Source organism: Papio anubis, chromosome 3 (genome assembly GCF_008728515.1).
Source record: "Papio anubis isolate 15944 chromosome 3, Panubis1.0, whole genome shotgun sequence".
NCBI classification, from domain to species: Eukaryota; Metazoa; Chordata; class Mammalia; order Primates; family Cercopithecidae; genus Papio; species Papio anubis.
Window position 1 is genome coordinate 21121015 of NC_044978.1, and position 16954 is coordinate 21137968.

General features: G+C 39.0%; 1 protein-coding gene and 1 long non-coding RNA gene across 25 annotated transcripts in view; one reads left to right on the top strand and one right to left on the bottom strand.

Annotated features, from left to right (window-relative positions):
- Positions 1–16954, top strand: part of DDX60L (DExD/H-box 60 like) — a 172421-nt gene that overhangs the window by 44105 nt on the left and 111362 nt on the right. For 7 of the 24 annotated variants that reach the window (XM_017959189.3, XM_009207827.4, XM_021938132.2 and 4 more), the window contains exon 1: positions 10576–10956. Coding sequence is in view for 9 of the 24 variants with exons in the window: in XM_021938132.2 (XP_021793824.2) it covers positions 10917–10956 (40 nt within the window). In the remaining 15 variants the exon portion in view is untranslated. Of the gene's footprint in view, positions 1–10574; positions 10957–15183; positions 15322–16954 lie in introns of those variants that run through there. The other 17 variants (XR_002521877.2, XM_021938142.2, XM_021938143.2 and 14 more) reach the window with 10 other exon arrangements.
- On the bottom strand, positions 1077–10860 carry LOC108586147. The gene is made up of 4 exons (XR_002521882.2): positions 10772–10860; positions 5533–5665; positions 2185–2222; positions 1077–1246 (listed from the first exon to the last, which is right to left on the bottom strand). It is a non-coding gene; the product is annotated as an uncharacterized LOC108586147 (long non-coding RNA).

Genomic DNA, 16954 nt, shown 5'->3' on the forward strand with positions numbered 1-16954 from the left:
TTGGTGGTGTGTTCCTATAGTCTCAACCACTTGGGAGGCTGAGGTGGGAGGATTGCTTGAGCCCAGGAGTTCAAGGCTACAGTGAGCCATGATTGTGCCACTGCACACTTCATTCTGGGTGACAGAACAAGGTCTTCTTTCTAAAAAATAAAAACGAAAATAAAAAATAAAGTAGCATTTTTTGCTTTACTTAGAAAAACTGACACAAAAGTTTACCTAGACAAATTAGTATGGCAGTATATCCAGGAAAATTGTGTGAAAAGGAACTCTAAGGGCAGAAGAGTAGCCCTTCAGTGCTACTGGAGCACTAACAAATTTCTTATGGCAAGACAAGGAATGGAGGAATGGATGAATAAAATGACATATTTTATTCTTGTATGGAAAGAACATTAGTTTGAATTGGCAGTGTATATGAAATAACTACATACATTTTGATTTATTTCTTGGCCTTGTTCAGTTCCACTGACTTCCCCCTCATTATTAAAAAACTGGATTCCTGTTTCTCTTCATTCAGCCAATTGAAGTTCTTTTGGCTCACATGAATTGGAAAAAAAATCATAGTGGAATGGATAAATACATATGTAGTCATAGAAATATATTCAAGATTTAGGATAAAAAGTATATACACAGGAGTGTGTTAGAGCATCATCATATTTGTATGTATAATTATATCTATTTTTATAATTTGTCTCTCTCTCCTGACATATGAATAAAACATTTAAAAGTTTTCCTGGAAGATGACAGTTTAATTTTAGTGAGAAAATGCATTCTGACTAGGATACAAATAGGGTTGTACGTTGACTCCAAAGTACATGCTGTATTGTTATTTTAAAAATGGTATCTGAGAAAAACAATGGCATCAGAGATTATCTTGACTGTTACTGTTTCTTACTCTTTATACTTTTCCCTATCAATAATTATGATTTTTAAAACGTGTGTTCTAAGGTACTAAAACAAGTGATATAGAAATAAGATATCCCAAATATAGCATTAAGTGAAACAAACACATCGTATACTAGTTATTATATCTGGAAGGTAAGATTAAAGGAAACTTGCATTTTTTTCTTTTTGTATTTGAAATTTGCATGTGTTTGCATTATATTTATCATCAGAAAAATTGCTGGGCTCAGTGGTACATGTTTCATTGTTGTAATTTTTTTTATGTTTACTTGGGAGGATGAGGCAGGAGGATCCCTTGAGCCCAGGACTTTGAGGCCAGCCTGGGTAACATAGTAGGACTCCATTTCTAAAAGAAAAACCAAAAAACAAAAATTCCAGTCATGAGCCTAAAGTCCATTTAATCTTTAAAAACCTTTCTTAATTGTTTAATCCACTAGAGAGTAAAATTTTTTGAAGTCTTTGGGTATAAAATAGAGAATAATCAATTAAAGAAATTTTGAATGCAGTATGTTTCTATTTGGAGAATGAAAAAAACTTTACTGATTTTTAAAATCTTAAACCAGATTTCCTCTACTGTGGAAAGCTCTTGTGTGATGATTTGCACATCAGACCCATATACAAGTGAACGATATTCCGCATATACTGTATGAACATTCCTCTTCATCTGGCAACCTTTAAAATGTCATAACCTTTGATCCACTCCATCTCTGGTCTGCTCCAAGGACACAATCCTAACTACAGTAAATACTTTATATAAAAACACATTTAATTCTATATTATTTATGGAAGCAAAAAAATTGAGGCAATCTAAATGTTCACGTTATGGAATGGCTTAATAAACTCATGGAATTTTAAAGTAACTGTAAAATATTTTTCTGATGTGTTTATATTAAAGGAAAAATGCTGATTATATTATGCTAAGGGAAACAGGAAGATAAGTCTTTGAAGTCTGAATATAACTTAAAAAAAGTTAAGACTGTTTGCATGGCTGAAAGTTTTAATGCTTTCAATTGAGTTGCTTTGACATTTTACAACATATGAAGACATCAATAAACTTTATAGGGTGATTTGTTTTTTCCTCCACCAGAAAGAAAAGGCAAATCTACCAAGATAATTAGTTATTTAGAATGATCTAAATCAAAATGAACAATATTTTGTTTCTCTTAAACTTTGCATTTTATATGCCTCATAGAGATACTTAGCGATATTCAACAACCTTGCAAATGGAGTGGTCGCTGCCAGACAGCTACGAACAGCTGTAGAACAATTTCAGAAGCTGCTTACCCAAGAAGTCTAATGTGGAAGGACGTGGCTGTCATTGCCTGGGGAAGCAAATAGGAAAGAATAGGACAAAGGAGGAAATCAGCTGTTGGACCAAAGAATTTAAACATTGAAAAAATGCCAACCATCGAAGACAGTTGCTCTCTCGCACAAAATCCCAAGAACTGTCCATACTCTACTTCTGTCAGCCTAGCAATTTGCTCAGCTATTGCTATTTTGGGAAGGAATTTCCACCAAGCTTGGCCTATCTTCAGCCCCTGAGGTTTTCTCTGATTGACTGATCAACAGGTGTTGAAAAAGCCTGTTGCAGAAATATCACAGACCCAGTGTGCTCATCTGACTTCTGTAACTGTGACTGTAGTTTCATTGAATATATTGTTTCTTAATCAAGAAGGCTTTCTCTGCAGGGTAAAATCAAACAGATTATTTAGAACATTTTTAGGTAATTACTTTTCCATAGAGACAGCATATGCATTTGTTAATATGCTTTATTATTTATGAGTTATAAATTGAATACTGTACTAATGATTGTACAAATGAAACCTAAATTAATATAACACAGAATGAAGTTGTCAAAGCAATATTGGTATTATAAGCATAAAAATGCAGTTAGCCCTCCATGGACTCTGCATTTAGTGATTCAACCAACAGTGGATCAAAAATTAAAAAAAAAAATACAACAATGAAACATAATACAAATAATATAGTATAACACCTTTTTATAAAGCATTTACATTGTATTAGGTATTATAAGGAATCTAAAGATGATTTAAAGTATATGGGAAGATACGCCTAGATTATATAAAACACTACACCATTTTTTAAAATAAGGAACTTGAGCATCTGTAGCTTTTGGTATCTGCAGGGGGTCCTGAAACCAATCTCCCTTGGATACTGAGGAACAACTGTACTCCTATTTTTCTAAGCTATAAAAGGAAATTGAATGGAATCAAGGCTAGGTTATCCAAGTGTACCTGATTCCTGACAAGCCCAGTCTGAATGATGAGCAGGACTTTGAATTACTTTGACAGAGGTGTACCCTATAGGGTGCCCACTCAATCATCAGTGAAGCGGGCACCCCAGAGCCAGGAGTTTCCGTGGAAGTCTTCCCCTACCTTGCCTACCTCCAGTGAGTTGTGAGAGAACCTCTCCTGAATCCACAAAACAGGTTCAATCAAGTTCCACCTTCCATTCATGGACTTTCCCCTCTTCATTGCCTCACACAATGTCATAGCCGGAAGAACTGACCTTGTCTGACCTCCCAAGAGAAGATATCTTACCCAAGATCACAAAGCGCCAAATGTCAGCTGGGCTGAGAAGTGGCTGGACCTATTCTTTGACTGTCTGGGCCAGCCCAGCCTGGGGAAGTGCTCTCAGTGCAAGACCCATAGTCCCTGAAAGCTTCACAGAAGTGGGTGAAGATGGGGAGAGAGCTTCTCCCCTCCTAGTTAAAGACAGGAATAATCATTAACGTTGCTTAGTGTTGCCCAATAAACAAGCTTAGCAGATGACTGAGAAGGCAAGGAAAGAGGATCAGACTTGGGATCCAGAAGCTGAGATGACCGTAGGGAAACTATTCTGCCTCAGGCTACTCTGAGGAATTGGGAGCTTTTAACTGGCTGGGTAGGCAGCTGTTACTCACTGGTGTTTATGCCTGGTATGAAAAGGTGACTGGGGGAGGTGGGGAGATTTTAAATGAGGCAACCATCATAGGTGTAGACGGTGAGTAATAGGGAAATAAATGGAGTTCAGTGGGTGAAGCCTTGTCCTTTGAGCTTTTCTGAGAAACCCAAGTGGTATGTAGCTAGATTGGGGGGGGGGGGCGTGGATGACAGTGGGCCAGAAACTTGATAGAGGGACACTGCTCAAATAGAAAGCCATGGGGGAAGGATGAGGACTTCAGTGATTCCTCTGAAGAAAAAAGAAGTAGCTTTATGAGAGTAGATTAATTCGGATCAAGGGAGTGAGCCTGGGCAGAGGTTTTGAGTAAAGAGTGGTGGAGTTTTACAATGTGAGTCAAGAGCCAACAGCCTGCTGGATCATGCAGGGGTGAGGATGTCGGTGATAGGGCAGACCCCTCCCGGGGCAGAAGGGCTGGAATGCAATCGGTGCCCCACAGAAAGGACTAAGATCTACTGTCCCAGCAACCCAAGTTCACACCTGAAAGCAAGGGTATAGGATCAAGTTTCCAAAACCCAAGAGATCAGCTGCAGTGCATACCCTGCTCCCTGGCCTGCTCTAGTCCCTGTCTCCATGAGGGTCACCTCAGATGGGAGTGCTAGGGCTTACCAGCCATCTGTCTGAAGAATTAACTCTGAGGCATTCATTAAACACACTTAGACCATTAAACCTCACACCATACGCCAACATAAATTCAGGTGTTAAATGGAAAAAAAAAAAAAGCCGTAATAAAATACATGCTTTTTTTTTTTTTTCCCCCCTCTATGGTAGTGAAGGAGTTTTCTACCCATAAGGGCAAATGAAGAAAATATAAAGGCACAATGTGATAAATCTGATGACTTCTAAAAGTTCCTAACTGTAAAACTAAAACAAAATCTTCATTTAAAAAGAAGAAAAGGCAAGTTAAAAAAATGAAAGGAAACCTTGGCAAGATGTGTCCTTGCAATTCAATAAGAAAAAACACATAACACATGGATAGGAAAATGAGCAGTATATTTAAAATTTATAAGACGATAAATCTATGAAATAATATACAGTCAGCCCTCTGTATCTGTGGCTTCCACATCTGTGGATTCAACTAACCATGGATCAAAAATATTCAGAAAAAATCTGTATTGAACATATACACTTTTTTGTCATTCTCTAAACACATAACTGTTTACATAGTATTTACATTGTGTTAAGTATTATAAGTAATCTAGAGATGATTTAAAGTTTATACGCAAATATGCCATTTCATAAGGGACTTGAGTATCCACGAATTTTAGTATCCAAGAGGGTCCTGGAACTAGTTCCCCATGGATAACTAGGGACAACTACGTATTACATTATTTTGACTTAATTTTGTCTCAAAAACTGTCAAACCACTAGAACAATGATCAGTATTAGAGAAAAAACAAAACAAGAAATAAAACAATCCAGTGTAAGATTGTCACACACGTAAGGAATACAATTGGTTATACTATTTTTGTATTAAATTTAATTTCTTGATTTTTTCTTTAACATATATCCAAAACAAAAGGAACATGTGTACATGAATTGTTCAAATTTTTAATAAAAGTATAAAATAAAATCTCAATGTATTTGCCATGGCATGCCTTCTTATCACATTCAAAGTAAAAGTCACAGTCTCTTTTGTTCTCTGGGATCAGACATGATCTGCCTCCTCACCTTATCTTTGTGACATTCTCCCACTCTTGCCTGGTTCTTCAACTTCAGCCAAACAGGCCTCTCTAATGGTCCTTGAACCCACGTGGCTCACTGTATCTCAGGGACTTCCCTGTCCCTCAGCCAGTCTCGGTCTCTGCAAGAAAAAAGAATGGCCTAACTTCCTTCCAATCTTAAGTCACCTTCTTAGTGGGACTTTCCCTGTCTATCCTATCTAAAATTTCATCTTCTTTTCCCATCAGGATCTGATATTTCCTCTTCTCTGTGTATTTTTTCTCTTATAGCTTATTTTTATCTAACACAATGGTCTTTTTACTTCTCTTCTTATTGTTTATATTCTTTACTAGAATGTAAACTCTGAAGGAAGGAGTTTTTAATATTTTGTATCAGTGTTTAAAAAGTGTCTGGATGTCGTAGGTCTCCATACACACATGTTTAGTGAATCCCTAGAAGGGAATGTCCAGAAATTATGATGTTTGAATGCATATGGATTGACATTCCTGTTGCCACTCAACACAAGGCTTTAAGGCTTTTTAAGACAGAGTAAGACCCTGTTATCTGTCTCATAACTCAAGGAAGGACATGCTACCTAGTGCTGCATTCATGGTTCTCAGTATTTCCTGAAGAGAATAAAAATAATGATACCTGCATTTTATTGCTTCGTATCTGATCTCTTTACAACATTGAAGTCACTTAATCCTTTAATAACTCTGTGGATTATTTTTAACTCCCATTTTAGAGATGAAAGACAGAGGCTAACTTACCCAATATGCCAAAGCTAATACATGATGGAACTGTTATTAGAGAGATCCTCTGAATCAAAACACTTACTTGTCACCATTAAGGTATAGTGTTTGGGAGCTCTAAAAAAAAAAAAAGATGAAATACCAATAGGCAGATTTAATCTGAAAGCAATGAGTGAATGCTAATGGATTTTAAGACAGGGAGCAACATGATCAGGTTTACATGTTAAAGAAATTACCCTGGCAGGAGAGTGGAAAACAGAATGGAGAGAGCAGGCTGGAGTCAGGAAATGAATAGGCTTTTGCAATAAACCAGATGACAACACATGAAGCTCATTCTAGTGAGTGGAAGGAATGACATAAAAGAGAATATGGAATTCAGATGTATCAGCTGTGGTGAGCCAAGATCAAACCATTGCACTCCAGCCTGGGAGACAGATCAAGACCCTGATTCAAGGAAAAAAAAAAAAAAAAAAAAAAAAGGAGAGGCTGGTATAAAATCTCGAGTATCACCAGTAGGTCAATAAATCATGGACTACATTGAATTTGGCAATTAATAGGTTATCATGAATGATGTTTGGCAGAGGTGCTTCAGGGCAGATTCTGGTCTAAAGGTAAACTAGACCAATATTTAGGACTTTGAGATGATGAATTTATATCCTTATGAAGTGCCATGATCAAAAGGAGGAGATGAGGCCCTGGTGTGGTGGCTCACACCTGTAATCCCAGCACTTTGGGAGGCTGAGGTGGGCAGATCACCTGAGGTCAGGAGTTCGAGACCAGCCTGGCCAACATAGTGAAACTCCATCTCTACTAAAAATATAAAAATTAGCCTGGTGTGGTGGCATGCCCTTGTAATCTCAGCTAACCAGGAGGCTGAGGCAGGAGAATTGCTGGAACCCGGTGGGCAGAGGCTGCAGTGAACCGAGATCGTGCCACTGCACTCCAGCCTAGGCGACAGAGTAAGACTCTGTCTCAAAAAAAAAAAAAAAAAAAAAAAAAAGAAATAGGGCAGGGCTCATTCTTTTAATTGTTTTGGAAAGTGACTTTATCATTTTAGTGGAATGAATAGTAAATGCCAGTTGCATTAGGTTCCTATTGTTGCTATAGCAAGTTTCCACAAACTTCGTGGCTTAAAACACACATTTGTTACCATTCTGGAGGTCAGAAGCCTAAAAATCAAGGTATTGGTAAGGGCTCCATTATTTCTAGGGGCTCTAACAGAGAGTCCGTTTCCTTTTCCAGCTTCTACAGGGCGCGTGTATTCCTTAGCTTGTGGCCCCTTTCTCCATGTATAAGCCAGCAGCACAGCATCTTCTCTCTCCCCTGATCTCCTGTTTCTCTCTTATAAAGACCCTTGAGATTACATCGGGCCTACTCTGGAAAATCTAGGATAATCCCCCATCTCAAGATCTTTAAATTAATCACATATGCAAAGTTCCTTTTGCCATGTAAGGTAACATGCACAGGTTCTGGGGATTAGGGCATGCACAGCTTTGGGAGCCATTTATTTGTCAGTGCACACTCTGCCCCAAATATTCTCATCAATTCCGTATGCAAAACGAACCATTCTAAGGTCCCCGCAAAGTCCCAGCGTATTACAATTTCGACTTAAGTCCAAAAATCCCATCTAAATTTCATCTGCTGAAAAGACCTAAATGATTAAATCAGGTATGGTTGAGACTTTGGGTATGAACCATCCTGAGGCAAAATTTCTCTCCATATAGTGAACCTGTAAGACTAGAAAACAAGTTATTTGCTCCCAAAATACAATGGTGGGACAGGAATAGAGTATGAGTGATAGATATTCCTGTTCACAAAGGGAGAAAATGGAAGGAGAAAAAGCCAAGAAATTTCAAAAATCTGCAAGGTTAACACCATAGGTTTTAAGGCCTGTGAATAACCATTTGTGTCTCTAGGCCCTGTCCTCAGAGTCATCCTTCATGAAAGATAGCACAAGTTTGTGGCTGAATAGTTTCATCAGACTGTTCGTTGCTTACGAAATTCTGGGAGTCCTATAACCATCTTTCATTTTATTGTCTCTCTGTAGCTTTCAGTTCAAGCTAGCAGTGTTTCTGCTGATATTCTCAGAAATCTTTTGGATTCCCTGTGTATGTCACAGAGTTCTTTTTGAGGCACTAGCAAAAGGTTGTCCAACCGTACTCATGACTTTCTCTCCAGAGTATGTTTTCCCAAAAGCGAATCTCTTACTTTTACCATCCTTTGCAGTCTTGAAATCCTGATAATTTCCCACATTCTCCTTGTCCTGGTTCCTTTTTGATAACAGTCCTTCCCTCTTATAAGGACCCTTCTCATTATATCAGGTCCCCAGATAATCCAGGGTAATTTCCTCATCTCAAGATTCTTAGGAATATCTGCAAAGTTCTTTTTGCCACATAAGATGACATATTTATAGGTCCAAGGATTAGGATATAGACATCTTTGGGGGACCATTGTTCAATCTACCACAGCTGTGAATAGAGGTTAACAATATAGGAATGGAGTGAGATTCCTGAGGAAGCTGGAGGTAACCAACTCAAAAGGGAGTGGTTATATTGTATATGGAGCATGTCATGGGCCTCTTGGACTAGATGGATGTGTCAGACAGTTGAGAGGAGTCTCTTTAAAACAGATATATTCTTAGTGGACTTGAAGAGAACAGCAGGATGCTCTAGGGTTTTAAGGGCCACTGTAAAAAAGATTGGGGACCTATAGTCATAAACAGTAAATTTGAGGTGAAAAATATTAGATAATTTCCTTCAATGTCCTGGTAAGGGCAAAAAATGGTTTACTAGATTCAGGTGATCAAGTTGCAGGGCAGGTGCACAGGAAAGTGAGTGGATGGAGTAGTTGAGAATGTTGGTGAGAGGAAGGTTCAGTGCCTGTTCACAGAGTTGACCCTGGGGAGGTGAAAGAGTGAGGCTCCTAAGGAGGCTGAGAGATTGAGGTAAGGGGGAAGGCTCCAAAAAGTTGAAATGGAGTTTATGATTTTCAAGTTTCTGAATAAAATCTAGGCTGGAGTCATGGTAATATCTTATTAAAGTGGAAGAGAACTGAATATTGATTTGGAGTAGAGTCTGTTTATGTGCATCGTACATATACTTTGGGGTAGGAAGTGGGATGTATGGAGTTAATATCTAGGGAATCCCCACCTGATATATCTATTTCTTTAAGACAGAAAAACAACAGCAGACAGTCAATTACATTAAGAACATGTAGGGCCCACTGCTACAATCAAAAGAGGAAATCCCCATTAAATTGTATGTGCTTTGGGGGCGGAATAATGACACTGTAGTATTTAAAAGAACTGGAATGAGATAATATATACAGAGAATATTGCAGATATTATCTTTGGAATTAAATTTTGAAGTCTTGGCTACCATTAACTACCTGTAGGGTCATGGACAAGTAATTGAATTCTCTAAGCCTTATTTACCTCTCCATAAAATAGCAACAGTAAAGTTGCTCATGAGCTTTCTGTGAGATTTAATGTGATAACACATGTTAAGCTCTTAGCCCATTGCCTGGCACATAAAAAGCTCAATAAATGCTGTTACAACAAAGCCCAATTTTCTGCTGCTAGCAAATGCATTCTTATGATACAAAGGTCCAGTATCAGATGCTAGAGAAGAACCCATCTGAGATGAACTCATGACTTAATCACGAGTCATTTCAAGTTCTTTCTCAATGTCATCCTCATTGAGAAAGACAATCATAACTCTTTTCAACTGAAAAAAAAAAAGGAAAATCCTAACAGAAGTGAGCAATGTTTTCACCTCCTTTTCGAAGCCACTTTATATTCCAGAGTCTAAGAAAAAACTACCCTTCTGGGCTCTTCCTATTGTGAACAAGTCACTTCCTCCCTTTCCTTTTCTTGAAGACAGAACTTCTGGTTTCGAATTCTCTCCATTTATTACCCAATGTCGTTACTGGGGCACCCTCACCACCATCTTGACTCTCAATATATTCTGCACATGCATAACATTATGGAATTAAGTGTCTGGAGCACTAAGGGGCACCATGGGCTGGGGTTGAAACTCGAATTTCCAACATTAATGAGCTTGATGACAAAACTAAAGAGCATTCTTCTCAATTTAAATTCTTTGTGATATATGATTGGCCTTTCAAATGTTCACACTGGACAGTTATAATATTGGAAATTTTTCATAAAATGAACTTCTTAGGACAGAAACTCAAAGCCCCTAATCTTTTTTTACTCGATTTTTGCATGTCCGGTACCTTGCCGGAAAAGAAAAACACCACACCTCACCATAGACGTTCACAGTGCTTACAGTGCTGCGTTTACTCTCAGCCTCAATTCCTTGTTTAGACTCCCAGGTTTCTCTGCTCTTACATGCATGTCCCAGATAGCATATCATCGCTTCTGCTATTACCTCCCTAAGATGATCAGAGTAAACCAATGCAGACCTATATTCTACCTTCAGAAAATTGGGGAAATCGAAAAGACCCCAGGATAGAGAAAAGAAACCGAAACTAACTCCCTAGATAAAAACTCAGGCGCTGGCTGCTGTGTGGCTCAGAGCGCCCAGACCGACGCCAGGGGCTGAACCCCTTCCACCAGGCCCTGTGCTGGGTCCCCTCTGCTCCACCTCCTCCCCGCGGGGCGTGCAGCTCAGACGCTCTATGGACCTAGCAGGTTCGGTGGTCGGGGTGAGGATTGCAGGTGACGTGGGGTGTCGCTAGGGACCCTGGAGCGGCGCTGTCCCGCGGGGTTCTAGATTTCCTTCAACATTCCGATGGACCGGGCGGGGAGGTGGCCCGGTGGCTTCGTGCGCGCCAGGGGAGGGGAGCTGGGGCGCCCACTGGGCTCCGGCGGCAGCTTCGCGGGCAGGTGTAGAACGGGCTTGGGGAGGGGTAGGGAAGAGGGACGACGGCCATGAGAGAGGAGAGTGCTCAGGCTTTTAACGGGTGCTCTTCACCCGAGGGGGCTGGGGATCTGGGGTACTGAGGAGAAAGTAAGGGTCATCAGAATGAGTACAGCCAGTCGAACCTGGACATTGACAGGCAGCAAGCCGCTTCCTTTCTTTCGTCTTGGATTTAAGCTCTTAATAGCGGAAGTCAGGCTTTGTTATTTCCCCGAAAGGTACTTCGTTCTCTTTCCCCGCTTCTCTTTTGTTTACAAAGTTACAATGATAAATTTATAATAAAGTCCTCAAGGTTTTCCATAAAGAAGCTGACATCGTCCGTGATGGGGACTTAAGGATTATGAAGCTCCTAATGACTGCTAGAAAAAGCGGTCAGAACCAGACAGAAGCAAGTCCTTTAAAGACACAATAAGAAGTCCAAACCATAACATCAACGACATACAGACCTTCATGATTTCGAGTATTCTCCTGAAAGCAGTAACATATCATTCAACCTAAGATTTGCAGTTTGAAGTTTAGTGGAACTCAGGTGCTGAGAGTTGAGAGTACTAAAATAAATGAGAGTGGATTATGCTTCCAAGGCCCTTCCCCTTCTATCCCAAAGATTTGGGGGTAGTTTAGTGTGAATCCTTCCTGATACTCTACAAAGAAACAAGTTTCTGTCTGTAGCTCCTGTCTCTCTTTTTATCCATCCATCCATCCATCCATCCATCCATCCATCCATCCATCCATCATCCAACCATCCAACCATCCATCCATCCATCCATCCATCCATCCATCATCTGTCCATCTCTACCTTTAAAAGATATTTTGTCTGTCATACTGGTATGCTTTTCTCGGTTCATGATTTATTGGTACCTGTCAGTCTCATTTAATAATTGCTGTATGGTACCCCATGGTATGCTGGGTCATTATTGATCAGTTTTATTTGAAGCAGAAGAGAAAGACAAAACAAAAATTAAATGCCCTTCTCTACTACTTTCCCCTTCATACTCAGTCTCACAGTTTTAGTTCTCCTGAGGCGTTACCACTCCAAATATATACATTTCTTTCTCGGTTGCTTATAACTTATATGCTTACAAATCAGTTTTTTGTTTTATCAACTTTAGACAGACTCCAACGACTCCCTGTGAAAGGAACACCCAAGCCACCCACTTTGTCTTCCAATATGAGTTATATATTTTTAAAATTTCTTCTCATGATTGGCTTTATGGCTTTTAATAAAATATCCATGTTAGTTATCATCCACGGCTATGTTGATATGGGTGGAAATCTCTGCGGTTTTCCCTCTGCAGGCTCGTTTTCTGCTTCGTAAGTATGGAGACCTGCTGGTTGATTTACTGATACAACCCTTTTTTATAACCTGCTGCTTGTTTTACTGATGTAACCATTTTTAAGGCAGCTCACAGTTTATTTGGAAATACAATTCTCTAAGAAATGTATCCAGCTTCTGATGCCCTATGCCGTTAATTACACCCAGAGAGTTTCTATTTTCATCCTTAATTCCCTCTCAAATTAGCAGAATCTGTCTTAAATTCATTTGAAATGATAGTCTGGCCTGGGAAGGTAACACCTCCACATAACATTTGCAGCAAGACGAAGTCCTTCTGTTTAACTGAGAATTCTTTATGAGTCTTTGTTGAGCAAGGTGGTTTTTTTTTTTTTTTTTTTTTTAAGTCTTGTCACTTTTTATTTGCAGTACAGAAACTGTCACCTGTGCTACCCAAATTTCTTGGCTCCCTTCCTTCTTCTCCTCCTTTCCCCTCCCTCCCTCCCTCCCTCCCTTCCTTCCTTCCTTCCTTCCTTCCTTCCTTCCTTCCTTCCTTCCTTCCTTCCTTCCTCCCTCCCTCCCTCCCTCCCTCCCTCCCTCCCTTCCTTTCTCCCTCCCTCCCTCCCTCCTTTCCTCCCTCCCTCCTTCCTTCCCTCCCTCCATCCGCTTCCCTCTCCCTGCCTTTCCCTCTCCCTCCCCTTCCCTCTCCCTTCCTTTCTCTCTCCCTTCCCTCTCCCTCCCCTTCCCTTCCCTTCCTTTTTTAAATAGGGATGTGATCTCATTTTTGTTGCCCAGGTTGGTCTTGAACTCCTTGCCTCAAGCAGTCCTCCCACATCGGCTTCCCAAAGGGCTGGGATTATAGGTGTGAGCCACTGTGTCCAGCCAATTCTCTTCCTTCTAGCTCTGCTTTCATACCACCCAGTTCTTTCTTAAGACATTTCTCTTTCCCATTCTTCTTTGGTCATAACTCCTCAAAAACAGCAACTAAAACACTATAGACATTGACCATCAACCTTTTCCAATCACTTTTCTGTGAGCGTCAGGCTTGTTGGCATGTGGTTGGCTTCCTAGTTTTGGAGGGGATGAGTTTTACTAGATATTTTGCTTTGTGTCACCTGGGTTTCCAACTTTTAAGCCCAAGAAGCCTAGTTTCTCACTGCCTATTATCTGTCCATTAGGGTGGAAATATATACCATGTTAATGGTTTTATAATCCACGTCTTCTCTTTTTACATCTAAGATGAGGATGAAAATTATATCTGTGTGGTATGTTATAGTTTGTTAGTATTAAGAAAATTAGTGGTACATAAAATGATGGTGCATCTTGCAGTTCATGGCGTTTTAGATTAAAAGAATGATAGCACTATACAATTATGTATTGATAGGAAGGATTTCATTTCATTTCATTTATTTATTTATTTATTTATTTATTTATTTATTTTGAGACGGAGTCTTTCTCTGTCACCCAGGCTGGAGTGCAGTGGCAGGATCTGGGCTCACTGCAAGCTCCGCCTCCTGGGTTCAGGCCATTCTCCTGCCTGAGCCTCCTGAGTTCCTGGGACTACAGGTGCCTGCCACCAAGCCCGGCTAATTTTTTGTATTTTTAGTAGAGACGGGCTTTCACTGTGTTAACCAGGACGGTCTCGATCTCCTGACCTCGTGATCCGCCGCCTCAGCCTCCCAAAGTGTTGGGATTACAGGCGTGAGCCACCGCGCCCGGCCAGAATTTCACTTTTGTACCAATTTCTGTAGCAGTAAGGGAATGCTAACTTCTGTAGCAAATACAACTTCTAAATTTCAGTGGCATTACACAATAGAAGTTTATATATATTGTCCTTCTAAGAGTTCAAAGCAGATTTTCCTGGCCAGTGGGCCCAATAGTGATTCAGGGACCCCGTTTCTTCCATATGGTGGTTCCACTGTTCCCTGGAGTCTTCATATTCTTCGCACCTAACTTTTTAAAGAGAAATAAGAAGTAGAGAAGGTATACCTACTTCTCAAAAGTCTGGCTATCACTTCCACTCAAATTCCATTGGTAAGAACTAATTTCATGGCTATCTCCAGATGCAAAAGAATGGGGAAAATCTAGTCATTGGCCAGATAACTACTTCTCAGTGATAATTCTTACATGTGGAAGGCGGAGCATGAATTTTAGTGGACAGTTAATGTCTCTGATCCAATACATATGATTTTTTTTTCAATTTTTTTAACTTCCATCAGAATCCAAAAGAAAGTCTTCACATTACAATTGGTGTATAAATGTCTTGTTTTTTTAATCTATAGGGTTCCCTTTTTCTCTCTTTCTCTCTCTTCATCTCTGACTCTTTGTCTCTCCTTGCTATTCTCTATTAGTTCTTAGAATTAGAGGCATAATCAGTTATTTTTAATTTTTTATATTTTTGTTAAGAGTTCACATAGATGGCCCCATATTCCATTCAGAGACAGAATGTCTTGCTATCTCTATTTTTATGATGTTAGTATCCATTGATGTTCAATATCTAGATCCATTAATTTATTAGGTGTTTCAAAATGAGGAAAATATAAATTCCTCATTTCTTCTTTTATTTTTTTGAACTGGGTTACTTATGTATAGACAAACTTCTCATACTATTTACTTAATCAGGGTTACATTTTGTATAACGTGACAATAGAGGATAAGTGTTTTTTTGTTTGTTTGTTTTTTCATTGCAAAGCATGTTCTTTTTAAAAACTTTTATTTCTTAAATCTTTATTTTTTGATTTATCTTCTCTCTTAGTTTGCTGAAGCTGCTGTGACAAAATATTATAGAGTGGTGGCTTAAACAACAGAAATTTGTTTCTCACTATTTTGGAGGCTGTGAAGTAGAAGATGAAGATTCTGGCTGATTCAGGTTCTGGTGAGGGATGTCTTCCTGGTTTGTACATGACTACCCTCTTGCTGTGTTCTGAGAGAGCGAGGGAGCACACGGGGGGGGGGGGGGGGGGGGGGGGGGGGGGGGGGAAGGGAGAAGGGAGAGAGTATGAGCTCTCTGATGTTTCTTCTTAAGAAGACTCCAATCCTATTAGATAAGGACCCTATTCTTATGGCCTCCTCTAATCCTTATTACTTCCTGAAGCCCCCATCTCCAATTATCATCACACTGGGGTTTAGGGCTTTAAAATACGAATTTTGGAGGGACATAAACATTTAGTATATAACATTATCTTTGGATGCTATTTCTGGGCTCCTTTTTTTTTTTTTTAAATAAATGATAATCATAGCATTCCTACTCTTTTCCTATCGTTTTTCCCTCTTTGTACTTCTCAAATTGGTTAGCTATTTGAATATATTAACAATGTTCAAAGCATTTACATTTTGGTTCTCTGAATAAATTAAGTTCATTGTTATTTGTCTATATATTGAGTCTAAAAATGGAAAAACAACAAAAAATAACTGTATATACAGTATTCATTATGGAGTCAAGTTTTGTGATCAGATCCAAATAGGAAATGCATCCTATATCATTAAAACTTGATTACAGTAGACTTTTCAAAGCATTAAAGAGGATGAAAGATGTTGGTCATGTGTCAGAGCATTCAGTGTTGGCCATAATGTTAAAAGAGCTGACTTTAATCAGTTTTCACTATGTCCAGGTGCTCTTTAAGCAGTTTATGTATTAACACATTTTATCTTGACAACCCTAGGATAATAATAATATTCCAAATTCGCAGACAGGAAACAGAAACAGAGATGGAAGCAATTTGCCTCAGGCCACACAACTAGTTAGTTGTACAGTTAGGAATTCAACCCAGGCATCCTGGTTTCAGAGCTCATGTTCTTATTCATTTTAATGCCTCTTTCATATTCATTCTTTTGTGACTAAAATGTCTTTCCTTTTTGCCCGATTTTAGATTTTCTCCTTATCTTTGGAGCACTAAAATTTTGTCAGGATATCTCTAGCTGTGGCTTTCTCTTTTTTCATCAAATGTATTTTGTTTTTGGAGAACGTTTTTAACCTAGGGATTCATATTTTTCTTCAGCCCTGAGGCAGTCTTCTTAAATCACATTTTCTCACATTATGTTTTCGATTATTTTTACCACTCATTCTGGTATCCCATTTATTTCCTCTGGGATTACCTTTTAATGGATTATATAAGCTTTGGTCAATCTTTCATGTGTCTTAATGTTTCTCTGATTTCTATCTCATTGTCTTTCTGGACTCTGTCTTTTAACTTGGGATTCTGTTTTATTGTTCAGCAAACTATTTTATTTTATATCTGCAATCTTGCTTTGAATTTTCAAGAGTGCTTTCTTGTTCCTGTATTTTTTCTTTTCAATAGCAGCATGCAAGCTCCTACTTCATAGATTCAATGTCTTTGATTCTGTATGAAAATTCTAGTTGGAATTTTTTAAATTTCTCTTTTGGCTCCTAAATATCTCTGTTTTCTCAGTATGTCTTTTAGAATATTTTGATTTTCTTTTATTTTGTTTATTTATTTGTCTTCATTTTTGGTGTTTATTTTCTGTCCGATCAGTATTTTATATCTGACGATCCTTACTTTTGTATT